This window comes from Erinaceus europaeus, chromosome 4 (assembly GCF_950295315.1).
Source record: "Erinaceus europaeus chromosome 4, mEriEur2.1, whole genome shotgun sequence".
Lineage (NCBI taxonomy): Eukaryota > Metazoa > Chordata > Mammalia > Eulipotyphla > Erinaceidae > Erinaceus > Erinaceus europaeus.
The window spans coordinates 14,072,866-14,100,300 of record NC_080165.1 but is presented as its reverse complement, the minus strand read 5'-3'; the positions used below and the strand labels follow the sequence as shown (position 1 = coordinate 14,100,300).

The 27,435-nt window shown below is 45.9% G+C and overlaps 1 protein-coding gene across 1 annotated transcript; it reads right to left on the bottom strand.

The window, feature by feature from the left end:
• Nucleotides 1-416: 416 nt before the first annotated feature.
• On the bottom strand, nucleotides 417-25,051 carry NUP50 (nucleoporin 50). Its single transcript, XM_016192046.2, has 8 exons — nucleotides 24,741-25,051; nucleotides 20,041-20,120; nucleotides 16,671-16,754; nucleotides 12,364-12,562; nucleotides 9,856-10,521; nucleotides 7,748-7,829; nucleotides 5,479-5,597; nucleotides 417-3,821 (listed from the first exon to the last, which is right to left on the bottom strand). The coding sequence occupies exons 2-8, from the start codon at nucleotides 20,107-20,109 to the stop codon at nucleotides 3,619-3,621; spliced, it is 1,422 nt and encodes a 473-aa protein (XP_016047532.1). The 5' UTR covers nucleotides 20,110-20,120; nucleotides 24,741-25,051; the 3' UTR covers nucleotides 417-3,618.
• Between the last annotated feature and the right edge of the window lie 2,384 nt (nucleotides 25,052-27,435).

Below are 27,435 nucleotides of genomic sequence, written 5' to 3'. Positions count from 1 at the left end.
TTTGATCCTTAATTTAAAAATGTCCTTAAGAGTTCAGAGCTTTGAGACAGATCTGACACAACTCAAAGCTATATTCACTTGGCCACAAGGAAAGCTTCCTGTCCACTCGTTTCTTGTGAAAGCTTGCCATGGGACTCACCTCTGGGAGGCTGGTTTCTAAAACTAAGCAGGACAATTACACAGAAAGACCTCAGCAGTTTCCCAAAGCAGCCAACTAAGAATAGCAGTTTGGAATTCAGCAAACTCCTCAATGGTTTGGAATTGGTCTCGTCATGTCTCCTGGCCCCAGACATGCTTTCTTCCTATGAGTGAGGGTCATTTGGGGACACTGCTTATGCATGGCTCTTTCCCTCAGGTCTGCTTGATTTCTAAGGGCACAATGGGCACCGCAGAGGAACAGACGTGTCAAACACTCATTCTGTTTACTTTCCATTTATTCACATTGCATGGATTACATTTCCTCAGTGGGATTATTAACTATTACAAGGGAGAGATTACATTGTGTGAAAATTCAAGTATTTTCGCTTTAGAAAAACCATCTCTTTAAAATAGAAAGCAAACAATTTATCCATTCTATTGCTAAAAAAAAAAAAAAGTTTCAACAATTCCTTTACAATTTTGTCTGCATTAAATGGAGACCTGACCAAGAATATACAAGTGGACCTGTGCTCAGAGTTCCAGAGCACACACAATTTTGACAGGCTCTCGTCACCCCCAGAGGCACTACAGCATGCTGGGAATTCTTGCTTCTGGAATGAGGATGAACACACTGAAGTCTGGGGCAGAAATGTGCACACCTTCTAAGACACTGTGCTTGCATGGTAACTGGTCTGAAATGTTAAGAACTGGCAAATGCTCAAAAATAACTTGTTCGACTTTAAAACTAAGCCAAAAAACTTTCTCAGTGAAAACCTGTTTTGAAACTAATCAGGTAGGAAGGATATTAGGGTGTTCTTTTTTCTCTAACCCAGGATAGGTAGATATTTTTTGGCATGCGGCATTATAAAAAAATATTAAAAATTGAAATTGTAAAAACGATGATTTTATATATATATATATATATATGTATATATATATATATATATATAGAAAATCAGTAGGTAGATGGTCAGATATCCTTCCATGGAAACACAATTTAAACTTCTTTAAAAACTGGGCACATTATCATTTTGCAATTCTAATGAAGACAGCACACCACTAAACATGTTTGCCTCCTGGGAATGCTTAAAAGGATGACATGGACACAAACCAATAATAATAATAATTTTAAAAAAGGCCTCTGGGATAGTTTTTGTCAGGATGTAATTTTAAAAGATATGCATACCTTAGTTTAGGCCACTTAAGACATTTGATAAATTCTTAAACTGAAGATGAAAATTTCTGTGCACTTATCTAATTTCTAATAGTCTGTTAAAAATAAATCTAACTAAACCCATGAAGCAGGGATTTAGCTGTTAATACCATGGAGGAACAAATTAAGCTCTAAGTGGCCAAGGAACATACAGTCTTAGATGCAGTAAAATCCATTAACCTAGGCCTTTCTATACTAACACATAATTGAGGAGAAAGCAGTAATTCCCTAAAACTTAACAGTGGTTTAAAAAAAATCTCACATTTTGAGTTATGGCATAGACATCACATTTTCCCCTGTAATGTTCACTGTAACTGATATTTGTAGCAGCAAGGAATTGATGGGAATGTCAGGAAAAAAGCCACATATATAACAAGCTACTTTAAATGAAGCTTTTTTCAGAAGTGTCCAAAGGTAATCAATCCAATTGTGATCTTTTCTTGCTACTTTGGGTGAATATTCCATTGCACATGCAGAAGCAGAAGCTAACAAAATAACATCTCATTCACACGAGAAGTGTCTCTGCCAGTGTTCTGGTGGGGACCATCACAGAAGCGTGCGGCTAAGCCACAACACAGAGATGTGTTCCCCCACTTCCTCTTCCTCCATGTACCTAAATGTGAACAGGGCTGGGTCGGTGGGATTATAATGCTATGAACCACTTGTGCTTACTATATACACCCCGTGTAACAAAAACTCGCTGCTCACCAGGTCTCACAATACCGTGGAATTTGATCACACGCCTGTGTATTTACTCAGAGGGGGCCAGATCCCCCCACTGGAATCAGAAAACAGAATTGTACAAGAGTCTCATGATAAATGTTGACCCAACTACCTTGCCTCAAGTACTTTAAAGTTAACATTTAATTATGAAACACTCCCTGCCCCCCCTTTTCATACCTAAAAGTTTTTTTTAAAAGCAACTGTCCTAATTATAATTATTTTGACTACCCTTTTCCAAGTCAGAAAACATGTCCTAAAGATCAAAAGACACAAATGAGCACTGACCCTGAGTCTTTAAACAAGATCGTATGGTACCAGCATTAAATGATTTCTGAGGAATCAAAGTGGAGATTTAAACACTATAATTTACACCTACTTCACGTGGCCAGTCTTCAAAGACAGCTACTAGTTACCTAACAGCTATGGAGAAGTGACCGGATACTCGGATATTCCTGTGCATGACCATGGCTCCCTTCCAAACGGACACACTGAATATTCTTATAAAAGTAAATGGACATTCAGATACTAAATGTAGAGTATACTGCAGTCTATGCGTTAAAGGCAACAGTTTACATAGAGTTTTTCTTTATTATCTTATTGCGTGATTGACTCCTGGTTAATTCACATGGCTCATCTGTAATAAAAGCTCCTGTGACTGATTGAGTAAGCAGTTTCTAGACCCGTTCATCACGGTGGAGTAACAAGAGATCTTCTTTTGGAGCCTAGGTTGACTTAGACTTCTTTTCAGTGTAGGTTTACTGGCTGTGGTCCACAAACTATAGATTGTTAACACATTTGTGCTTTTAAACCTCATTCCTGGCAATCCCCTTCTATTATACAGAAGTTAACAGCACCTCGTGAATAAAACTACAAAACCAAAGGACAAACTCTTGATTCCTTTAAAGAAAAAAATAAAAATAAAAAAGCAGTTTCTGCGTTGGGGTTAAGTAGCCCAGAGCTGAAAGTCAACACCTGCAAAGGGAAAAATCACAATGCACGGCAGTACGCGGACACTTATTACTCAGTTTAGCTTTAACACAAAGGAATGCAAACACATCTTCCTCACAGCATGGCGGCACGGTTCATCTAGAGAGTCCTGCTTTCGTAATTGAGTTGAGCTGAGCCCGCGCCGGAGACCAGACTGCTGTGGACAGGCTTCCTGCTGGGTACACAGCTGTCTGAATGCCTCCCGGGAGTAGCACTGGACCTCAGAACCCATGGATTGGAGAAACCTTTGGGAAATCTAATCAATACCCTGATTTCAGTCCACTAAAATCACTTGTGGTCAACTTAATAGACGAACATAAAAAAAATCTTGCAAAAACTCATTCAATTGCATTTTATACACTAGATAGTTCTTAAGAAGGGAGAATACAATTTCTTGATACTTAACATTAAAGGTTTTATTGGCCACATTAATCTCCCTCACAAAAGTTGCAATTAAGTTATCTATATAGTTCTTAGAATGTCAAAGTAGAAGGAAAACTAGGTTTACAGGTGGTGGGGAAGCAGCAACTTGGCAATAAATCGTCAGTTGAGCGTGGTCAGGCATCTTTCTTCTCCAGTAAAATTTTGTGCAACTCATCCGCGTCCTCGCTCGTTTTCACCCGAATCAACAAGGTAGCTGGAGCTGAAGCGTTCTTCTCGTCAATGGGCGGGTTTGGAACACAGACAATAAGGACATTGTTTTTTCCTGTCCGGGTGCATGGCATATTGGGTGGAATCAGAACATTCAGCAATATGTTTCCTGCATTTAAGCAAAAAAAAAAAAAAAAAAGACATCCGAAAGAGAAATGACAGTTTCAGTATAGTGAACATTCACTACCGAAGGAGCTTATGTTCATGGATCTCAAGTGGAAGTCACGAGCAATGGCACGAAATGGGGCCAAGTTCCCTGATACATATTAGCAGTGTCCCAGAGAGGACAGTGAGTGACCTTAGGCACGAGAAGGACTCAACTTTTCTTCAGAGGAAGGAACTATCTTCTCCATCCTACTGCGAGGCCACAGCCCTACCAGCAGGGAAGGGCTCCCTCCAACAGATAGTCGGGGTCCTTCCGCACCGCCACGTGTACTCCACCAGGCGTACCACTGCCCAGCCCTCTGAGTAAATCCTTGCACTACAGAAAGAACTCAGCGGAGCAGCCTGGACTCTACACTCTGCCACTTGAACGGAGGAAGAATGGCAGCTGAGCAACAATCTCTATAGCAAATGGCAGCACAGCTTGCTGCGTTAGAGTGAGATGCCTGTGGTTTTGGCACAGACTAGCTGAGTCCACAAAAACAGAAGGACTCAATAGTTTACTTCCTCCTGGGAGGAGGGGGTGGAGGAAGTCAAGACTCCAACTTCCACGCACTCTCCTCTAGTGGGCTGTGTGCAGGATACAGGTGAGAACGGACTACCGGGAGGACAGAAATGTGACGCTGACTGGACAGTACGTTCCTCTAATAACCTCAGGTGGAGACTGGTCTTCATCTGACTTTGCTCATTTTCAGTTCTCTCCTGTCACCAGAAATTAATTAGAATGAAAAGTGAGAAAGGAGGCAGGCAGCTCAGCAGTATCGCATCGGCGTAACCCCATGTTCGTTTCTCAGAACCAACTAAACGGTCAAAGAGAAGATTCCTTGTGGCGGGGGAAATGATTCAACTGGTAAAGTAGCAAATTTTTATGCCTGAGATTTCCAGTTTGGTCCCTGACACTATATGGGCCAGAGTGCTGCTCTGGCTTTTTTGTTTCATGGAATATATAGATCTAAAAGAAATAATTAAAAACAGCTTCAGGGGGTCAGGCGGTAGCACATCAGGATCAGTGCAGGTGGTGCAAAGCGCAAGGACTGGTGTATGGATCCCGGTTTGAACCCCCGGCTCCCCCCACCTGCAGGGGAGCCTCTTCACAAGCTATGAAGCAGGTCTGCAGGTGTCTGTCTTTCTTTCCCCGTCTTCCCCTCCTCTCTCCATTTCTCTCTGTCCTATCCAACGATGACAACATCAGCAACAACTACAACAGTAACAACAACAAAACAAGGACAGTAAAGGAGTAAATAAGCATCTTTAGTAACAGATTCCTTTAAATGGTTAACTTTCAGTTTGCATTTTATTTCCTAGAAATTTCTTGGTCACATTTCTAACCACCTTGGTTCCTTCTGACTAGAGACGTGAACATACTTTTTTGACATATTAGATGCTGGCATTCAACCAACTCCAGAACCAGGACTTTAGCTTTAACAACCTATTTCCACTCTAACACACACACACACACACACACACACACACACACACACACACACACACACACACCTTTACTAGAAAACTTCACCCACTAAAAGCAGCAGCATGAAGAGGTCGCTGTACACACTTTGTAGCCGTGTGGATTTTGTGGAACAGACGGGGAAGAAGGAACTCACCTAAGTTGGTGTCTGCTCGCACTAGAAGCTGAGTCTTCTGGTTAGCTGTGGGTTTTAAGTGCAAGGTACCAACACCCTTCTCTTTAAATTCATTGTCTTTCTTGTAAAATAGTTTACACCTATGGAGAAAAACAAGATCAGTGACAAATCAAATCAAGTTTCCACCTGGGTTATCTGAGGTTCAGTGCCTGTCCCTCCCCATTAGTCCCAGCTGCCCACACCCCATTTATTCATTTGACAGAGGCTGAGAGACAAAGATGGAGAAACACCACAGCACTGTTGTTCCATCAGTCATGAAGCTTCCCCTCTCAAGTAGGGACTCTGAACCCAGGTCCCAGGTATGGTAGCAGATGCCTCCCACCCACTCCCTTAAATCAATCTAAACTACACCTGTATGAAATGAAAGCTGAGGAAGCTTCAAGAAAAATTTTTGGGGGCCAGGTGGTGGCGCACCTGGTTAAGTGCTCACATTACAGTGCAAAGGTCCCAGGTTCAAGCCCCTGGTTCCCACCTGCAAGGGGGAAGCTTCACAAGTGGTGAAGCAGGGCTGCAGGTGTCTGTCTCTTCCCTCTCAATTTCTCTGTCTCTATTCAATAATAAATAAAAATACATTAAAAGAAAGGAAGGCAGGAAATCTTTGATGCAGACTGAGTCTGGAAACTATCTTTTTCTCAAGTCAGTCAGAATTCTGATCAGGCACCTTATCCCTCCCCCTCCCCCCCCATCTCCTTTGAGTTCTGAGAAGCTCTGGTCTAGCTTTCTTTTTTTTTCTTTTTCTTCTTCCAGGGTTATAGCTGGAGCTTTGGAGCTCGGTGCCTGCACCACGAATCCACTGCTCCTGGAGGTCATTTTCCCCATATGTGTTGCCCTTGTTGTTGGATAGGACAGAGAGAAATCAAGAGAGATGGAGAAGACAGAGAGGGTGAGAGAAAGGTAAGACACTTGCAGGCCTGCTTCACCACTTGTGAATCGACCTCCCTGCAGGTGGGGAGCCGGGGGCTTGAACTGAGATCCTTTTATCAGTCCTTGCACCAGATGCACTTAACCTGCTGTGTTACCACCCGGCCCCTGATCTGGCCTTTTAAAGAGACATATTTTAAGATGATTATTATTATTTTTAACAGAACACTGCGCAGCTCTGGCTTATGGTGGTGCTGGGGATTGAACCTGGGGCCTTGGAACCTCAGGTATGGAAGTCTTTGCATAATGTCCTGTCCTTAAGGACAAAAATAAATGACACCCTATCCCCATTCTTCCCTAAGCCCCCCCCCCCCAACCCCTCTTTTCTTTTTGTAACCAGAGCACTGCTCAGCTCTGGTTTGTTTGGGGGTGGTGGTGGTGGTGGTACTGAACTGTGGACTTTGAAGCCCTAGGCACGAGTCTCTTTACACAACCATTATCCCCCCAGGGGTTTTTTGATCATCCAACATTCTGAAGGTTATCTTCTTAGAAAAAACCTACCTAGTGATAATATAATCAATGTCTTTCTAAGCCGCACTTATTAAGTAAATAAAAGTCACTGCCTGCTCCCTTGATTTATTCTTGTTAGAAAAGAAATATTTAGGGGGTGGGGTTGGACAGACGGTAATGGTTCTGCAAGACTCTTAGGCCCGAGGCTCTGAGATCTCAGGCTTAATCCTCAGCACCACCATCAGCCAGAGTGCTGCTCGCTCTGCTGCCTCCGTCTCCTCTCCATGTGCCCGTCACACAGTAAGGAAGTCTGGGGGCTGGGGGTGAAGATTAAGTCTTGCCATACACAGCAAAATAGAGTTGGAAAGGATTCTTTGAAGCAAAGTCAGAGGAAAAACTGCTGGATAATTTCACCCATGTGTGTGACAGACAGAAATATGCTGAACAGAAATATGCAAAACACTGACCAGTGACAACAGAATTCAGGCTACCTGAGGGGAAAAGGGCAGAGGCAGGGGACAAGGTGTGTGTGTGTGTGTGTGTGTGTGTGTGTAAAGAACAGAACACCAGCCTAAAATCAGTGACCTAAAAAAAAATAAATAACATTAATTCCCCAGTAAAGAAATTAAAATCATCATCATCATAATAGTATCAGTGACCTGGTGACTCTGTAGGTATGGGAGAGAGGAAAAGAAAGAAGGAGAAAAATTAATGGAGATCAGTGACGAGATGCTTTTCTACAAAATGAATAGGTTAGGAAAAGTCTTTATTGCTTCAGGCAAAGAGCAGGATGCTGTCAATTCTGTTGGGACTAAATCGTACTCACAAGGTCCACACACCTGAGAAGGCTGTAACTTACTTTTTGGAGTAAAAAGCATCATCTTCTTTCACTTCAGTGACTACGACCTTGGGTGGCTCGTCGCTCTCTTCGTCATCTCCACCTTTTGTAACAACAACACTGACTTGGTAAGAGATTCCGGTCAAGTCTGAAATGTGCCTGGGCTGTGCAGCTCCCTGTTCTGCACCCCCAGTAAACACCCATGCGAGCACACACGGGCAGGACGGAAAGCACACACCTATCTAGCACTGGGGCTACATGGACGGGCAGGCACCCGCTGGATTCTACTCCGTGTGTGAAGAACAGGAATACTATTCACTGTGAACACAGCTCTCCTTTCTAAAATCCAAACTGGCTAAGCAGAAAGTCTTGGAATGAAAAAATACCCATCATTTGTGATTCAGATACAAACTTTTAGAGAGATAACTGACCAATATTCAGACTGACCAATACTCAGATCACCCACTAGAGTGTTAAAATCTCGGAGGACGGGGCAGCTAGTGGTGCAGCCGGTAGTACGCACGTTACTGTGTGCAAGGGCCCAGCTGGGAGCGGCACCAGTGATGGAGCAGAGCCACAGGTGTCTCTCCTCTGCTGCCACTCCCCTCTTCTCACCCTCTATCCTAAATAAAAATGACACAAAGGGGGAAACTAAAGCTAGCTGCCGGGTCTAATGGCACCACGCTGGCTCGGAAGCATAGAGAGAAAAGTTAAAATCTGGAGAGGCTCCCAACACCTTCATCTCCAACTATGTAAGTGACCAGATCCACATCATGACAAGAAATAAAGATGGGGAAAGGGAGTCGGGCGGTTGCGCAGCGGGTTAAGCACACGTGGTGCAAAGCTCAAGGACCGGCGTAAGGATCCCGGTTCAAGCCCCCGGCTCCCCACCTGCAGGGGAGTCGCTTCACAGGCGATGAAGCAGGTCTGCAGCCCCTGGCTCCTCACCTGCAGAGAGGTCGCTTCACCTGCTGCGGTGAAGCAGGTCTGCAGGTGTCTGTCTTTCTCTCCCCCTGTCTTCCCCTCCTCTCTCCATTTCTCTCTGTCCTATCCAACGACGACAACAAGAATAAGTACAACAATAAGACAACAAAGGCAACAAAAGGGAATAAATAAAAATATAATAATAAAATTTTTTTAAAAGATGGGGAAAAATTACGCGTCTACAGGTCGAGTTGTCCGGAATCACTCTAAAGCCGAGCATAAGCGGGGCGAACTCTTCTGGACTGTCACGACTCTCTCTAATCTGGCACAAGGACTCCCCTGCGTGAGCAGGAGCCAGAGCCTCAAACACAGCGGCCAGGCGAGGCACTCGTAGACACACACTCTGGAGACTTGAGCGTTTCCAAAGGTATCAAGTCATTTACTTCTAAACAGGCGAAACTGTGTGCTTGATATGTTCTGAAGTCACTGTGCCAGAGGTTCTTCATGTTTTATTTTTATTTTTTGTCTCCAGGGTTATTGCCGGGGCTCAGTGCCTGCTCTACGAATCCACTGCTCCGAGAGGCCATTCCCCCCCTTTTGTTGCCCTTGTTCTTTATCATTATTGTTATTACTGTTGTTGGATAGGACAGAGAAATGGAGAAAGGAGGGGAAGACAGAGAGGGGGAGAGAAAGACAGACACCTGCAGACCTGCTTCACTGCAGCAGGTGAAGTGACCTCTCTGCAGGTGAGGAGCCAGGGGCTCGAACCGGGATCCATATGCCAGTCCTTGTGCTTTGTGCCATGTGCGCTTAACCCACCATGCTACAGCCTGATCCCCAGGTTCTTTATTCTTAATTTGAATCTTTGCAGACTAGTGGTCCAGGAGGTGGCACAGTGGATGGAGTGTTAGACCACCCTCAAGTGTGAGGTCTGGAGTTCAATCCCGGAAGCACATGTACCAAAGTGATATTTGGTTCTCTCTCTGCCTATCATTCTTCATGAATAAATAAAATCTTTAAAGAAAAGAAAGGAGACTCAAAAGAATTCCATCATCAATTCTGTCCAATCACCAATGAAGTAATGTAGACAGGCTGGGAATCTGGGAATCCAAAACCCCACCCCCAACCCCCACACGAGCCTACAGTATTTGATTAAACTCGGAACTTTCACAAATCCAAAACAGACTTAGCAGGGTGACATTTACCTTTGCATTCGTTACTGCCACCTTGTGCCTGGGTCTCTGGTGCTTTTGAGGAAAATGGTGAAGAAACTGGTTTACTTTGGGCGGTATCTTTACCAAATACACTGGAATTTCCAGAAGAAAATGAAAATCCAGTCAAGGGACCAGAGCTCAATGAGCCCAAAACAGAACTATCCACTTTCTTGCCAAAATTAAACGAGGCACTTGTTGCTGCCATCTGGGGGTTCAGTTTCTGGTCAGATACAGCCTCTACCTTCTTTTCAGACGTCTCCTCAATTTTGTTGACATGAAACAAAAATATTGGCTCCTGCTGTAACTTTGTTGCACCAAATAGGGAAGGAGACTGGGTTTCAAGGGACACTCGGCTTGTTTCATTTTCTGAGTGACTACCGCTGCCGCTGCCGTGCTGCTCTTCAATACCTGCTAAGTGTTTCTCATAGTCTTTAAAGATAGGAGTCAGGTCGCAGACCGGGTTTGTATTCACGTGTGTCACGATCCAATCTCGAACAGAGCAGTTTAAGGCAGCCAACTGTTTATGGTAGGCATTCCTGTCCTGGGCCGGCCCCGGGGTAAGGTCAGATGAGGAAGGCTGCTGATTGCTGCCATTAGTCTTGGGGTCTGCAATCTTTTTACTGACCACGGAGGCGGGGCCATTTGTGGCAACAGATCCTGTGGGAAATTAAAAGTTTAAGGATTCAGAACTTTTTAAAAAATTAAACCATCTCTGGGAGTCGGGCGGTAGCACAGTGGGTTAAGTGCACGTGGCGCAAAGCACAAGGACCAGAGTAAGGATCCCGGGTTCAAGCCCCTGGCTCCCCACCTGCAGGGGAGTCGCTTCACAAGTGGTGAAGCAGGTCTGAAGGCGCCCATCTTTCTCTCCCCCTCCTCTCTCCATTTCTCTCTGTCCTATCCAACAATGAAGACATCAATAATAACAACAATAAAACAGCAAGGGCAACAAAAAAGGAAAACAAATAAATATTAAAAAAAATTAAACCATCTCCATTGTTTCCTCATTTTTAATTTATGATTGATAGTGGGTTATAAGATTACAGGGTATGACTCCAGACCACACCCAAAGTTAGCCGTGTCCCCACCCTGTCTCCCAAAGATAACCACCAAGGTTCTGCCGTAAATTCTTTGAAACTGTTTGCTTCTCTTTTTCTTTTTAGCAAGTTCACGTGTGTTGGTTGCCTAGATTCTAGTAGTTATTGTTCATCTATTTCACTAAGCTTAAGCATCTGAATTTTAACTGTTGTCTTTATTTTTTTAAAGATATTTATTATGGTCCAGGAGGTGGCGCAGTGGCTAAGGCACTAGACTCTCAAGCATGAGGTCCTGAGTTCAATCCCTAGCAGCACATGTACCAGAGTGATGTCTGGTTCTTTCTCTCTCTCCTCTATCTTTCTCATAAATAAATAAATAAAATCTTTAAAAATATATATATTTATTTATTTAATTATTGGATGGAGACAGAGAGAAATGGAATAGAGAGGGAGACACCTGCAGCCCTGCTTCACCACTTGTGAAGCTTTCCCTGTAGGTGGGGGGTGGGATGGGGAACGATAGACACGGGACCTTGAACCTAGGTCCTTGCGGACTACACTGCAAGCGCTTAACTGGGCGCACCACCGCCTGGCCCCAACACTGTTGTCTTTCTTTTCTACTTTTTTCACTTCTGTGACAGTTCAAGTAGGTACACGTCTATTTACATCACACATCTGATCAAACTTGATCGTTATTTGTAATATGTCCGTATTAAATTTCTGCCCCTCCCCCCCATTAGCAGAGCTTGAGTCTCACACAGGCACCATTTTCTCGACTCGTCACCTTTCATTCTGAGACACAGGGAGAGACTCTGCAGGACCACACGTTCCCCTGGTGCCCAGCAGCCCTCGGATGGTGCCTGGGCTTGAAACTGGGCCACATGCATGGAAAGGCATGCTTCCCCCCTACTGAGCTTACTCTTCACAGCTAAACTCATACAGCTTTTGAGTAAATGTTCCCTTTAGAAGATGGGGCCCACTCCACACAGAGCTGTCAAGGTGTCACATTAGTATAAACCAGTATCATCTGAGCCAGCTAAAGGTCTGCCTACTTGGGTAGAAAAAAAACAACACACACATTTAGAATGAAAGGCTAATCCAACCTAGCCGGTCCAGGTCATTGACAGAAACAAAAGACCTTACCCCATGATCCCATTCTCTGCTGTTAATTCCAGGACTTCCTGGCTAACTCCCTAAAATTGGGTCATTCAAAACACATCAAAATAAATTTAGACTGGGGAGAACCCTGAGTTCCCAGCGTGTGGCATATGAGAAGTCCTTGGCAGGCCAGCCTCAACAGCAACAGCCCACCAAATGTGTGCTTTGCTGCCCCGTCCCCACCACAGTACTGGAGGGCTTGCGCACACATTCCTATGGCCCAGAGCAAGTTTAAGAAGCACTTTTGTGGAGTAGTTTTTCCTAATTATCTTTCCATGGGTTGAATGGGGGGAAGGAACCTACTTACCGAAAGTCATTTTGGTTTCAGTTGCTGTCTTTACACTGGAGAAGAAAGAGGCACTACCAGTCATGCTGTTTCCATTGGACAGTCCTTCCAGGGGCTTCCCGCCAGCACTTCCAAATCCAGAAAACGCTCCTCCTCCAGAAGATGCAACTAAGCCTTTAAAGCCTTTAAAGGCCCCTCCACTATCAGCCTGCACATCAGACTGAAAGACAAACAGTCAGCACATGGTGGCATCCACTTTCCCCACCAAGTCAGTGTGCAAGTGACAGTATTACCTTGGCTAAAGAGCCCCTATATTTCCTATGCAACCTGCAACCAAGGAGACTGAATTGTCGGCACAACCAGAAGCAGGAAATGGGATTTTTACGATTAACAACAACTTTTCAAACAGCTAGTCAAAACTGACAATGAAACAGGTTACACTAGAGGTATTTTAAGATATAAAGTGAAAAGAAAAAAAAAAAAAAAGTAATGCAACAAATTCATGTGTTTTCACCCAGTCCCAAAATTATAGCTGAATACATTCTCTACCAAACCCCACTAACACTTGCCTCAGCTGGCTGCAGAGACACAGTCCGCTAACACAAGCATTTTACACACTTCCTATCAATTCCCAAGAACATCTATGTTTTTTAAAAAAATTTTTTTAAAAAATAAACTTTCATTTTTTCCCTTTTGTTGCCCTTGTTGTTATTATTGGATAGGACAGAGAGAATGGAGAGAGGAGGGGAAGACAGAGAGGGGAGAAAGACAGATACCTGCAGACCTGCTTCACCGCCTGTGAAGCGAGTCCCTTGCAGGTGGGGAGCCGGGGGCTCAAACCAGGATCCTGATGCAGGTCCATGCGCTTTCTGCCATGTGTGCTTAACCTGCTGCGCCCACCGCCTGGCTCCCAACATCTACGGTTTCTAACTTACCTGAATCTGGCTGGCCTGAATCTCAAACCTAGATTTTCTGTTAAACTGAGAAGCCCAGAGTCAACACTTGGTTTTCACTTTCTTCTATTTCTTCACAGACTTTCCCCTGGTGCTACCTATTAGCTTTCCCATATCTCTAACCACAATACTCTGGAAATGTTTGAAATTCCCCCCAGAGATCCTGCAGCTGCACTCTGTCCCTGGAAATTTTTCAGGAAAGATTCCTCAACTGCAGTCTCTACTAAGTCCTATCAATTTCTTGAAGGTCTTTTCTTTATTCATAGTAGTGGTTATTACACAGCGGTGGTCTGCTTCTGAGATTTTCAAAGACACCATCTGATACCACCAGAATACCCAAGAGGATGCTCAAAGCCTATGTTCCCACAAGTGAATTATAATTACAAGATCACATACACACAATCACATAAACTGGAACCTTTTCATTTCCAAAGTAGGGCAGTTAGCACATTATTGCAGTCAAAAAAAAAATTTTTTAAATTTGCCCATTATCCACAGAATCTCAGATCCTTACTGACCAATACTGATCCACTTAGGACAAAAAAATGTAAAAGCTCAACCTATATAAATATTGCTTAGGATCTGGTGCTCTCAATTTGCTTTTTGACAAGTCAAAAGCCAAAGGAAAACAGACAGCTATCACTCTAATACACTAATTCATGGATAAACTGTAAAGCTTCAAGTGACTCGTGCTTTTGTATTTGTGCCACATTTAAAAGGACATTTATTGCTCTTCTGGTAAGTGCTGACAGTAAAATGCCTCTGGAATGACTCTAAGTGTTTACTATTACTGGGTTTCAGAACAAGCAATGAGAAATTCAGAAAAGTGAAACGGAAGCTGAGTGCAAATGGTTTTCATTTGGGCTCCGTGACAGCGTCAGAATTCGCGTCCTCTAAGTCACGTTCACACTTGGTGCATTCTCCTCCCTGACATTTATGGAGAAAACAAATATGGATGGTGGCGCACCTGGTTGAGCGCACATGCTACAATGCGCAAGGACCCGGGTTCGAGCCCTGAGTCCCCACCTAAAAAGAGAAAGCTTTGCAAGTGGTGAAGCAGTGTTGAGAGCCTCTTTCCCTCTCTCTCTCTCCCTCCCTGTCACCTCAATTACTGGCTGTCTCTATCCAGTAATTAAAGATAAAAAATTTAAAAAGAGAAACACCATATATTCCCATGCCTCTCTTCTGTCATTAGGACATACATCCCAGGAAGCATGAGTATTTAGCATGAGTTTTTTTTTTCATTAGTGAATTATATGTGTGTGTGTGTGTGTGTGTGTGTGTGTGTGTGTGTGTCTGTGTCTGTGTGTGTGTGTGTGTTTTGTTTTTTCCTTCTCCAGGGTTATTGCTTGGGCTTGGTGCCTGCACTACAAATCCATTGCTCCTGGAGGCCATTTTTCCACCTTTCTTTGTTGTTATTGTTGGATAGGACAGAGAGAAATTGAGAGAGGAGGGAAGTCAGAGATGGGGAGAGAAAGATGACAGACACCTGCAGACAGACCTGCTTCACTCCTTGTGAAGCAACCCCCTGCTGCAGGTGGGGAGCCAGACGGCTTAAACTGGAATCCTTCCGCTGGTTCTCGTTTCCCGCCATGTGAGCTTAACCTGGTGTGCCGCTGCCTGGCCCCAGCATGAGTTTCTTTTTCATACCAATCTACCAAATGACTATGTAGATCCACTCTGTGGGAAGTCACAGTCCAGCATTTTGGTGGCTGGTTTATTTCTGATGGAAACGATACTGAAAGTGATAGTTACAACTATACATAGGTTTCAATTACTCATGTAGATTTCATTTCCCTCAAGGGCCTCAGGCTTTCCACGCCCCCTCCCTTTGGCCAAGTTTGGGTCACAGTCTATGTTGTTTCTACATCTTCATCTACTGCTGGGCCAACCTTTTGTGTCCACCCTCTCTTGGCTTCTTCATCTAAGTTCCCACTCTCGGGCCTATTTCTCATCTCCTTCCATGTCTGCAACCTCCTACATGTGGTGAAAAACTACAGAACTACACGTGTCCACCTCTCACCCCAAGTCCTGTTCTGAGTAGCCAGATGGTGTACCTGTCTCCTACAGAACGCCACTGGAGGTTCCGCTGATTCTTAGGATTCACAAAACTGAACCACCAGCGCCACGTGGACGGTGTGCTGCTCTGCCATGTGTGTGAACCCAGCCCTGCCACTGTGAGTAAAGTTTCTATTATCTATCTATCTATCTATCTATCTAAAAAAGTCAGCTCAGAGTGGTAAAAATCCAGAGAGGACTACAAAACCCTTTCATTTTTTTTTCATAGAACCATTAAATACTACTCAGCTCAATACCTTATATCTAACTAGTCACGTCTTAATAGAGAGAGAGAGAGAGAGAGCGTGCCATTACAGACTGTGCAGCTGAGTTGGTTTATCCCAAGGCCGCCACCCAGTATCACCTGCACAACGACACGTGCAGATCACTAAGCGAACACTCGCGCATCAGGAATCTATGGGAAGGTTAAGGGTTGCTTCAGGGAAGTCACAAGTGTGCAGTGGCTGCTGAATACTAACCACGTACTTCCAACTCGCCAACTTACATGTCACTTCTTATTCTTCTGAATGGGGAATGGGATATTTAAATCACCATACTAGGGTCAGAGAGAAAGCTCACCTAGGAAGGTGACAACTTCTTCATGCATGTGACCTGAGTTCAAGTCTAGCTTCAGTGCTATGGCATATTTTCTTTTATTCATTATTGGAATAAAAGAAACAAAGGGGATATATATATATATATATATATATATATATATGAAATAGAGACACCTGCAGGCCTGCTTCATCACTCTCAAGCTTTCTCTCTGCCAGGTGGGGACCATGGGCTTGAACCAGGTCCTCATGCATTCTAATGTGAGTGCTTAACTAGGTGCACCACCACCTGTCCCCATCTGTCTCTATCTGAAAATGGTGGCCCAGAGTGGTGAAGCCCTGTCAAAAAAACAAAACAAACAAACAAAAAACACCATGAACAAAAGCCCCCTAAATAAACTCAGTATATTAGAAAGAAAGCCCACCTATGAAAATAGGAAATGCTTCCACCAGTAAAGGACTTCCTCTACCTATGCGTGGGTCCCAGGAAGCAGATTCGATTCTGAGGCCATACTCACCACCCCCCTCTACACCACCACTTAACTTGCACCTGCATGTTTACATCTCCTCTCCACGAGTTCAAGTCCCCTTAAGGTACAGATGTTATATATTTAATATTAGCCTTTACCTATCCCCTACAGATTTTCACAAATGGAATAAACACAGCACATTTATTGACACGATTACTCTCAGAGATGGAAAAGCTTTGCAACTTGGAAACCAGGCCAGTGCTTAGTATCATGAGATGTAAGAAAACACTCACTTCAAACCCGACATTTCTGCGCTTTGCTTTCTTTATGGCTCTGTTCTTCAAGACTTCCTCACTGGCCACCGAGAAGGTTCCCACCTGTGAAAGTCGAGAAATGAAGCAGTAGTAAGGTTAAGATCAGATAAAAATACTGAACAAAAAAGCTAGACCAGACAGACTATTACTTGCTGGCTTTAAAGTACAACGGCTAGGGCTAGGGGTCAGACTGGGAGTCGGGCAGTAGCGAGGCCGGGTAAGTGCACGTGGTGCAAAGCTCAAGGACCGGCTTAACGATTCCGGTTTAAGCCCCCGGCTCCCCACCTGCAGGGGTCTATCTCTCTCTCCTCCTCTCTCCATTTCTCTCTGTCCTATCCAACAACAACGGCATCAGTAACAACAATAACTACAACAATATAAAAAAGGGGAATAAATTAAAAAAGTAAACTTTTAAAAAAGACTAAAAAGACTACAGCTAGGGAACAGATGGTGGTGCCACTGGGTACAGTGCACATGATTACAGTGCTCAAGGACCCAGGTTCAAGGCCTTGGTCCCCAGCTATGGCAGGAGGAAGCTTCAGGAGTAGTGAACAGTGCTACAGGTGACTTATTCTCTCCTCCTTCCCTCTCTATTTCTCTGTCTCAATACAAAATAAAGAAAAAATAATATAATAAAGTACTGCTAATGCTGCTAACGTGTGTTACAGAGAGAGCACATTAAAATGAAGTTTCCACGAATTATCTACCTTGTGAATTCCAATAGTTAGGCAAATCAGAAATCTACAAACCCAGGCTTTCAAACACAATCTGGAGAAGAATGTACAAAAGCCTTGAGAAAACCAAGGCCATTAAAACGCTAGCCAAGAACGATTCAGGAGCATCTCTTCAAATATTTCAAAAATGGCCAAAATTATTAATAAAATTAAAATAATATCCGTTTTCTTCAAAAAGAAAATTCTCCCAAACTGGAAGGTACCCTAAAGATCGTGAGCAGCCGGTGAAGAAGCCAGTTCTGAAAGCAGATGCTGAAATCTATCAACTCACTACCACAGTCTATGTATTATCTTGAGAAAGGTCTTGAGAATTTATCCTTTATCACGCAAAGACTATTAAGCTAGGCTGGGGAGACAACATAATGGTTACGTAAATGACTTTCATGACTGAGGCTCCAAGGACCCAGGTTCAGTACCAGCACCATAAACCAGAAATGAGCAGTGTTCTGAATGAACACACGATCTCTCTCTCTCTCTCTCTCTCTCTCTCTCTCTCTCTCTCTCTGACTCAGGGACTCCACTGGAAACTTGGCCCACAGCATGCTGTCAGAGCTGAGTTCATAACCAGAAGTCTGTTCAAGAGCTCTGGTTTAACTTCAATCCCTTTTATTCTACAGGGCTGGAATAAACTATATTCTGTAAGAAGTCTTGACTTGGTTATTTCAGATAATGTTAAAGAGATCTTCCTATCCACAGAAGGAACCTTGTGGCTTTGTTTCAAATCTAATTTGAAATGTCCTTTTATGCCATTTCAAAAGAATCTATTTAAATGGAAGTTTTTTTCATTCCTGAAATGTTTCTGCCAAGCAAATTGTTATATAATAGTTTATATTTTACTAGGGTCAGAATGTAACTGTGCACAATGCCTGAAAGAAAATTAGTTACCAAAGACTTCCTTAATATTAATCACCATTAGGTGATTTTATTACCCTAAACATTAGGATATAACATGTGCAAAGAGAAAAACATTAGCACTAAAAAGAGATTCAGAAATACAGGTCCATGAAGGATAATAAATGACATAGTGGGAGTTGTATTGTTAAATGGGAATCTGGGGAATGTTATGCATGTACAAACTATTGTATTTACTGTTGAATGTAAAACATTAATTCCCCAATAAAGAAATAAATTAAAAAAAAAAAGATTCAGAAGATAGCAGTCTAAGAATATATGTAGAAATACTTTCATTTTTTTTTTTTTTTAATCTAGCACAATTCACCAACTTGAAAGATTCTCTCTCATTATAGATTTCCTTAGTGAAAAGGGCTCAGGAGAATCAAATTACTAAGGAGACACCAGCCATGTAATTCTATTTTGTTCCTTGTAGCAGGAAAATCAAGATTTCCCTGCTGGGAATTTTTTTTTTTCTCCCTACTTTTTAGGAAAGAAATTAGGTCAATCTAAATTCTACTATTGTTGGTGTGTGTCTATTTAAAAAGAAAGAAGGAAAGAAAGCAAGTCTCCAATGAGCCTTGAATAAGGAAGGTCAGTGACCTCAATACTCTGACATCTAAAGTCATGGGCATGACAAAGAGAAGTCACGGTGGTCCACTGCGTGCTGGTCTATGCCAAATCCACTGCTGCTTCATTGAACTCACCCCTCCAGCATGACTACAACCATGCATTTAGGAATGCTGCCCGTGTATGAGATTCAGGAGGGAGGTGCTTCTATGAAGGAGAATAGCAGTGTAGTTCTATAGTGATCGCAGGTCACAAGGAGCGCTAATGCTTCCCCATTCAGAAATGTTCTCGAGACCTTTTAACAGGGTCTCGGCACTACAGCACAGGACTTGCATCATGGAGACCGGGGTGCCAGCTATAACACCACACGTTAGGGTTGAACACTGCTCTGGGTCAAAAAAGAAAAAGAAAAAGAAAAAAAAAACAGCGGGGGCCGGGAAAGTTACTTGGTCGGTCAGCTGCAGTGCAGTGAGTGGCAAACGCTAGAAGAAGCGCAGTGAGTATAAGTGGGAGTCGCCAGGTGGGAGGGAGCTCCTATGTTACCATGCAAGGGCTTGAATTCAAGCCCTAAGTTCCCACCTGCAAGGAGGAAGCCTCACAAGCTGTAAGGTGGGCTGCAGGTGCTTCTCGTTCTCTTTTCTCCTCTATCTCCCCCTTTTCTCTCCCTCAACAGACGGAGGGGAGGAAAAAAAAAGGAGAAAAGGGCAGCTGGGAGTGAGCGATCTGTGATGCAGGCACTAAGCCCCAGCAACTCCTCTAGTGAAGATGAAAAAAAGAAATAAATGAAATCTTAAGAAAAAAAGCTTAGAGGAGTCGGGCAGTAGCACAGCGGGCCAAGCGCACATGGCGCGAAGCGCAAGGACGTGTGTAAGGATCCTGGTTCGAGCCCCCGGCTCCCCACCTGCAGGGGAGTTGCTACACAAGCGGTGAAGCAGATCTGAAGGTGTCTTTCTCTCCCCGTCTTCCCCTCCTCTCTCTATTTCTCTCTGTCCTATCCAACAATGACGGCATCAGTAACAACAAAAACTACAACAACAATAAAAAACAAGGGCAACAAAAGGGAAAATAAAAGAAAAAAGCATAGTCTTTTTAAGTTGAAGTTTGTAAGTATCAATAAACAGCAGTCTTAAGGAAAGTACCGCTTTTCTCTTTACCTCTTCTGCTTCATCTTCTTGATCCCAATTTCTATCTGTCAATTCCTTCTCAGCAATTCTTTTGGCCATTTTTTTTGAACCTAAGTGGAAGGAAAAAAGGAAAGTCAGCTTCTTGAGACTGAGACAGAACTCTTATAGTAATTTTAAAGTGGCCTGGGATGAGGTGCAGTGGCTAAAGCAAGCACCAGTATGACACCGGGAGCCTGACCCCTGAATCTCATGCCAGAGTGATGCTCAGGTCTGTGTAGTCTTCTTTCTTTCTCTGGCATTAAAGACAAAACAAACAAACAACCACCACCACCAACGACGACGACTAAAAAACTTAGTCTGAAGGGGCTATTAGGTTCCCAGTGGTACCAATCCAATCAAGACTTATGAGAGAATACACAGACAGCCTCAAGGCACACTGCCATCCAAACAGTAAGCCGACTCCATCTGAAGAAAGGAAACGGATGGTTTTTTTTCTTTTAAAAGAAAAACTGCCATCTCAATGAGTACTTATCTCACTGTAAGCAAATCACAGTGTATGTAATGTTGCCACAAGCAAAATGCTTTAACAAAGATGATCTTTAAAGAAAGGGGAGAACCGGGACCATCCTTCTTGTGTATGCAAAGTCAGGGGTCTAACTGGGGGCCTCAGGCACTCCACAGTCCTGCACTTCACAACTAAGCCACCTCCCTGGTCACACCAGGCTATTTCAGACAGAAAGGGTGAGTGAGTGAGTGAGTGAGTGAGTGAGAGAGAGAGAAAGAGAGGGGAACAATTCACAACACTGAAACTTGGAACATGCACATGGCTTGAACCGGAAGGCATGTTGGACACTCTACCACCAGGTGAGTGATCTCACCTGCCCGGAGTGCTTTCCTTTACGCTGCAGCTGATAAAAATGTTTTCCAGGGCAGAGGGCAGATAGCATGATGGTTATGTAAAGAGACTCTCCTGCCTGAGGTTCCAAACCCCCAGGTTCAATTTCCTGTATCACCATAAGCCAGAGCTGAACAGTGCTCTGGTAAAAAAATTAATAAATAAAATAATAAGCTCTCCAAAACTGGACATCTAAATATCCCAGATTATACACTAAGGCAGCATTTAAAGGCCCTGATCTTTTATTCTAATTAAATAAACCTTAAAATAAAATCTAAGCTTCTAAAATACAGTGAGACTTGAGAAATTTCATTTAAGGGTTCAAAATACAACTGGTATAGATGTGTAAACATTCTGAGACTTTATAGCCTTTCAAAATCAAGCCATCACCTCAACCTAGTATTACAGGAAGGGTTTGAAGTAGGAGGACCAGGTCTATTATCCCTGCTGTGCTTATAAGTATCTGTCCAAAAGCATACTTGTACTCTACCCGTTCCTTAAAATTGCTGTTTTCTGATCAAAACATCATATCCTTTGATGTAAAACTCATCAGAGTTCCATTCTGACTGTTGGATTGATGTGTTTAACCCAGCCAAGAACTCCATTTCCTTTGCAGGCCAGCTTGCCTAAGAATTTAGTTGTTTGAGGCACCCACCAGGGCTCCTGAAACCCAACTGAACTGAGTCCTTCCTCAGAAGTCTCCTGTGCTCAATCTGCCTTCAACACCACAGCCTACCAGACTAAGTTCCTAGGTCTCCACAGTCCTTAGCAGAAACTCACACATCCCTTACTGCATATTACATCTACCAAAAAAAAAAAAAAAAAAAAAAAAGAAAAAAAAGAAATGGAGGCTGGACAAATGGCTCAACTGGTAGAGCATTGGGCTCATGCGCCCGAAGTCCCTGGTTCAATCCCCAGCCCCACATATATCAAGAGTGGGTTCTGGCTGCTGTTTCATGTGAAGCTCTTGTGTGTAACCAACAGAATCAATATTTTCTAAAAAGTTCAGATGTGGGGAGTTGAGTGGTATCGCAGCAAGTTAAGTGCAGGTGGTGCAAAGCTCAAGGACCAGCATAAAGATCCCGGTTCAAGCCCCCCCCCCCCCACAGGCTCCCCACCTGCAGGAGAGTTGGAGAGTTGCTTCTTGGGTGGTGAAGCAGGTCTGTCTATCTTTCTCTCCCCCCCCTCCACTTCTCTCTGTCCTATCCAACAACAACGACAATAATAATAACCACAGGGAGTCAGGCCGCGTGGCCGGTTAAGCACAGGTGGTACAAAGTGCAAGGATCAGGTAAGGATCCTGGTTCAAGCCCCAAGCTCCCCAACTGCAGGGGAGTCGCTTCACAGGCGGTGAAGCAGGTCTGCAGGTGTCTGTCTTTCTCTGTCTACCCCTCCTCTCTCCATTTCTCTCTGTCCTATCCAACAACAGTGACGTCAATAACAATAATAATTACAACAATAAAACAAGGGCAACAAAAGGGAATAAATATTAAAAAAAAAAAGTACAGATGTTGCTACCAAATCCCCCAGAATCGGACATTCCTGTTGAGTGATCAGCTTCCAGCTCTTAATACCATTTTAATAATCTTTGAATTTTTCCTTTTCCAAGTATGCCCCCACCCCACCACACTGTTTATAGACTAAATGGTCCACATCTCCAAACACTCCTTTATGCTGCCTGGGTTCTTGCCTGTTCAATATCTAACACCTCCACCAGAAGGCAGAAGAGTCGAGAAGTTGAAATGACTTTTTGCTGGTTAAGATAAGCAGTTATTTATCTGTATTATTTCGATCTGGCTAATTTTCCATTCAAATAAACATGAGGGAGAGACATTACAGCACCTCCCAGATGGTGACGGCTCAAACTGATGTCACTGGTGAGTCAGCACTTTGGCCTGAAAAATCAAACTCCTACAACAGTAGCAATAAACCCTTCTTCCAGTGCAATAAAATAAATTAGCGTAGCTGCTTTCAGTCTATGCTAAAATCCAATCAGCTTAACAAGTGGTGTGTGTGGGGGAGGGGGGCTGTTTATTTCAAATTCTCCAAGTACCCCAAACCTGCTATCTCATGGCTGTCTCTGTCCTGGATTAAAAACAAAAACACAAGATACTAGAATCCCAGTCTTTTAATTTTCTTGCCCCCCAGCCCAAAAAGGGCAAGATAATATTACATCTTTTCTTCCTAATTTGTATATCAGGGAGGTGCTGTGAAAGTTAAATTGAGAAAGAAAAAATCTAATTGAGAATGGCTGCAAAAGACAGCATAACTACTAGCAGAACTAAGTCAGAAGCAATAGTTAGAAAACACTTTTTTTAAACAAAACTTAAACGTTACAGTGTGGAAAAAGCTACCTAACTTGAATTATGAAACAGACTTCAGGGAAAGAAAAAAAAAAAAAAAGTTCCCCAAACCCACCATTCCCAAGTGCAACACTTCAGACGATAATTTTTTCTTTTAATCCAGAAAAGGGGGGAAAAAAAAAACTTGAAGCACAACGCTCGCCACCCAGAGCGCACCAGGTGATACTGTTACATTGGTGATGATTTTTTTTTACATTTATTTTCCCTTTTGTTGCCCTTGTTGTGATTATTATTATTTTAAAACGTGCGGGCTAGTGCTGGAAAAAGCATGAATCAGCCGAGGACTAAGCTCCCAAGTCCGCTGGGCGCGAAGGGAAACCGTCGGCGCGGGGATCTGCCCGGCCCGGGAAAGGATGAGGGAGACACCTGGAGCGGAGAAGAGGAGGAACAAGACAGACGCCGAGGAGGAGAGAAAAGGGGGGGGGGGCAGGTAAAGGGGTGACTGATGGCCCGAGGCTGCCACTGGGGGAAAAAAAAACAAAACAGAAGAGGAGGAAGATGGAGCAGGCGAAGGAAGAGGGGAAAGAAAGGGAGAAAGAGGAGGAAGAAGTAGAAAGGGCGAGAGGGGTGAGCGCAGCCAAGGACGGGCAGGGAAGGAAGCCGAGACCAGGCCCGACCGACCCGGCGCCAGGGGCCCCTGCAGCGCGGCCTCAAAGCTCGACCCCGCGGTCGGCCCGCAGCTCCGGGACCCCCGGCCCCCCGATCTCTCTGCACCCCGATCCCCCGGCCCCTCTGCACCCGGGACCCCCGGCCCCCCAACCCCTCTGCACCCCGACCCCCCGGCCCCCTGCACCCCGGGACCCCCGGCCCTTCTGCACCCCCAACCCCCTGCACCCCGATCCCCGGCCCCCTGCACCCCGATCCCCCGGCCCCTCTGCACCCCGATCCCCGGCCCCTCTGCACCCCGATCCCCGGCCCCTCTGCACCCCGATCCCCGGCCCCCTGCACCCCGATCCCCCGGCCCCTCTGCACCCCGATCCCCGGCCCCTCTGCACCCCGATCCCCGGCCCCTCTGCACCCCGATCCCCGGCCCCCTGCACCCCGATCCCCCGGCCCCTCTGCACCCCGATCCCCGGCCCCCTGCACCCCGATCCCCGGCCCCCTGCACCCCGATCCCCGGCCCCCTGCACCCCGATCCCCGGCCCCCCTGCACCCCGATCGCCGGCCCCCCTGCACCCCCAGCTCCCCGGCCCCCTGCACCCCAGCTCCCCGGCCCCCCTGCACCCCAGCTCCCCGGCCCCCCTGCACCCCGATCCCCGGCCCCCCTGCACCCCAGCTCCCCGGCCCCCCTGCACCCCGATCCCGGCCCCCCTGCACCCCAGCTCCCCGGCGCCCCTGCACCCCCAGCTCCCCGGCCCCCCTGCACCCCAGCTCCCCGGCCCCCCTGCACCCCCAGCTCCCCGGCCCCCCTGCACCCCCAGCTTCCCGGCCCCGCCCTGGAGCCCCGCTCCCCCCAGGCCGAGGCCTCTCACCCGCGGCGGCCGCCGCTCTCGCTTCTCGCCGGGCGCTGGGGTCGGCGGGGCCCGGGGCGGCGGCCGGGCGGCTTCCGGAGCACAGACACTCGCCCAGGACTCGGTGGTCGGCCTGCCCGGAGTCCCAAACAGCATGTCCCCCGGGGCCTCGTCTCCGTCTCGCGGCGAAGGGTGTGCAGCCGGCTCAGCCCAAGGCGGCGGGATGCACCGCGGCACAGTGGCTCCAGGCCGCCATTTTACAATTCCAAATCAACCAACCCTCTCGAAACCAACTCGAAGGAAGAAAAAAAAAAAAAAAAAAAAAAAAAAAAGAAACGCCCGCGTCTAGCTACTGCGCAAGCGCACGGACACCCAGCCCAACAGCTCCTCCTTCCGCGGGACCGAGGGGCGGGGCCTGCGCCCAACTGCTGGGAAATCCCCTGCTCAGAAACCGCCTCTCGCGTGCGCACGCGCACGCGCACACCAGGCACGCGCGTGGAGGTGGGGCCTGGCCGTTGTGCGCTCTTCGGTCACGTGTCCGTTGGTCTTTGGGTTGGAGCCGCCGGCGCGGGTCGCTTCGGCCGGGCGGGCGCGGCTGCATTGCGTCACTGCCCGGCTGACGCGGGCGGCGGGCTTAGTGAGGGCGGAAGGGCCGCCTAGAAGCGGCAGCGGGAAACGCGAGTGGGCGCCGGGCGAGGAGACGGGCCTGGCCGCGGAGGAGGAAGGCGGCTGCGTCAGGATCCCCGAGACTCGGTCTGGACGCTGCGGTGGCCGCTAGCTGCTCCCAGGCGGGTGAGATGGACCGGAGACACCCGGTGCTGAAGACATTGGCTCGGACTCGGACCATTTTAAAGCATGGGGGGGGGGGGGGCGGCATATCTGAAACCCAAAGCACGTGGTCCGGGAGAGGGCGCGGTGGATGAAGCACTGGACTGTCAGCCACGAGGTCCCGAGTTCAGCCCTCGGCAGCACGTGTACCAGGGTGACGTCTGGTTCTTTCTCCAATCTTGCTCATGAAGGAATAGATTTCTGAAAAACAAAAACAAAACCCAGGGGGTTGGGCGGTAGCGCAGCGGGTTAAGCGCACGTGGCGCAGAGCGCAGGGACCCGCATAAGGATCCCAGTTCGAGCCCCCGGCTCCCCACCTGCAGGGGAGTCGCTTCACAGGCGGTGGAGCAGGTCTGCAGGTGTCTCTCTTTCCCCTGTCTTCCCCTCCTCTCTCCATTTCTCTCTGTCCTATCCAACAACAACGACATCAGTAACTGTTGTTTTCGCAGGGCTGGCTTCACGGGCGGGTAACAGATGACCAGGGACTCATGGTTGAGCTGTAGGCAGTGTTAAAGAGCGAAATCAAACCACCATCCACTGCAAGGAAGCAAAAGATGTTTATTCACGGATTGCAATCCCGGCCAAGATGGTGACTGGTGTTAGTCTACCAAGCTCGACTCTGAACAAAGCTCAAACCATACAATTTATAGGAATTCAGACTACACTCAGGGAGGGCGAACACATCACCTTATCAGCCTATATCCAATCATTTCAAACTTAGCAAAAGCCTGATCTATTCGGAGCAAAGCATGGGCTAGTTTTAAACATCACACCAGACCAATAGGTCCCAGCCAAAGTGGGGGTCACCACATTTTTTTTGTTCTTTATTGGGACCACCGACCATCTGTTTGCAATCTATCGGGTCATCATTTGTCAGGCCATTTTTAACTGTCTGGTAACAGTATTCTGTTGCAGAGGTCATGAGGAGTCCTGCTCATTGTAGGGTCTGTCAAAATAATTGATGGCCTCTTAGGTTCTGTCGAGGGGAAAAGGGCAAGGAATTTTCCACCTCACTGGGCAGGAGGGCAAAAAGCAACTATATTTAAACTATTTTTAAAACTCAAACTCAAAAAGCAACTATACTTATAACTATTCTAGAGTTACTGCCTCTCACAGGCAGTATCTCTTTATTCATGCAGGACGCAGCACAATCTAAGCCGAGCTAAGCTAAACTCTACTAAAACGAACAATGTTGTCTTTATATATACTTCCCAAGTAGGGCGTGAACAGGATGTGACATACAGAGGCTGGAGAGAAAAGTGACTGGTGAAAATCAGAGTGTGACAAGGAGAGGGGGCAGAGCAAAAACATATCATGAAACAGTGGGGATTGAACCAATGCCCTGGAGGGAGGGTGGTGCTTGTTAACAGCGGTTATGTAAATAGAATGAAGTGGTTATGTAAATAGAATAGTGTTAAGCAGGGGGGATTTAAACCAAATGAAACAAGGGGTTTTTAAAAGCATACCAACAAATAACAATAGTAACTACTACAACAATAAAAACAAGGGCAATAAAAGGGGAGGGGGAAAAAAAGCAAGTGTGTGCATGCCTGCATGCAGAAAAAAAGTGTGCTTGTAGTTAAAAAACATATTGGGATACTTGACCTGGCGAGGAGACACGGTGATCACGGGAGGTGGTTTTCCCAGGGAGGCTGACCCCTGCGATGTCCACAAATGTGGGAAATGCTGTGCAGTTTGTGGTAGTGCGGGCCGTGTGTGCGCTCTCCTGGGGGCGGATTCATTGGCTGAGATACACAGCGTTATACAAAAAGCCAAGCCTTTCGTGGTGGGGCGGAGCGCACATGGTGCAAAGCACAAGGACCAGTGCAAGGATCCCTGTTGGAGCCCCCGGTTCCCCACCTGCAGGGGAGTCGCTTCACAAGCGGTG

Excerpts from the sequence above, each read along its gene's own strand:
- NUP50 (XM_016192046.2), bottom strand. The coding sequence starts at position 20,109 with ATGGCCAAAAGAATTGCTGAGAAGGAATTGACAGATAGAAATTGGGAT. Across the intron at positions 12,563-16,670 it reads GCAGAAATGTCGGGTTTGAA|TCTGATGTGCAGGCTGATAG; the intron begins GTGAGTGTTTTC and ends TTTGTCTTTCAG. Across the intron at positions 10,522-12,363 it reads TGAAACCAAAATGACTTTCG|GATCTGTTGCCACAAATGGC; the intron begins GTAAGTAGGTTC and ends AATTTCCCACAG.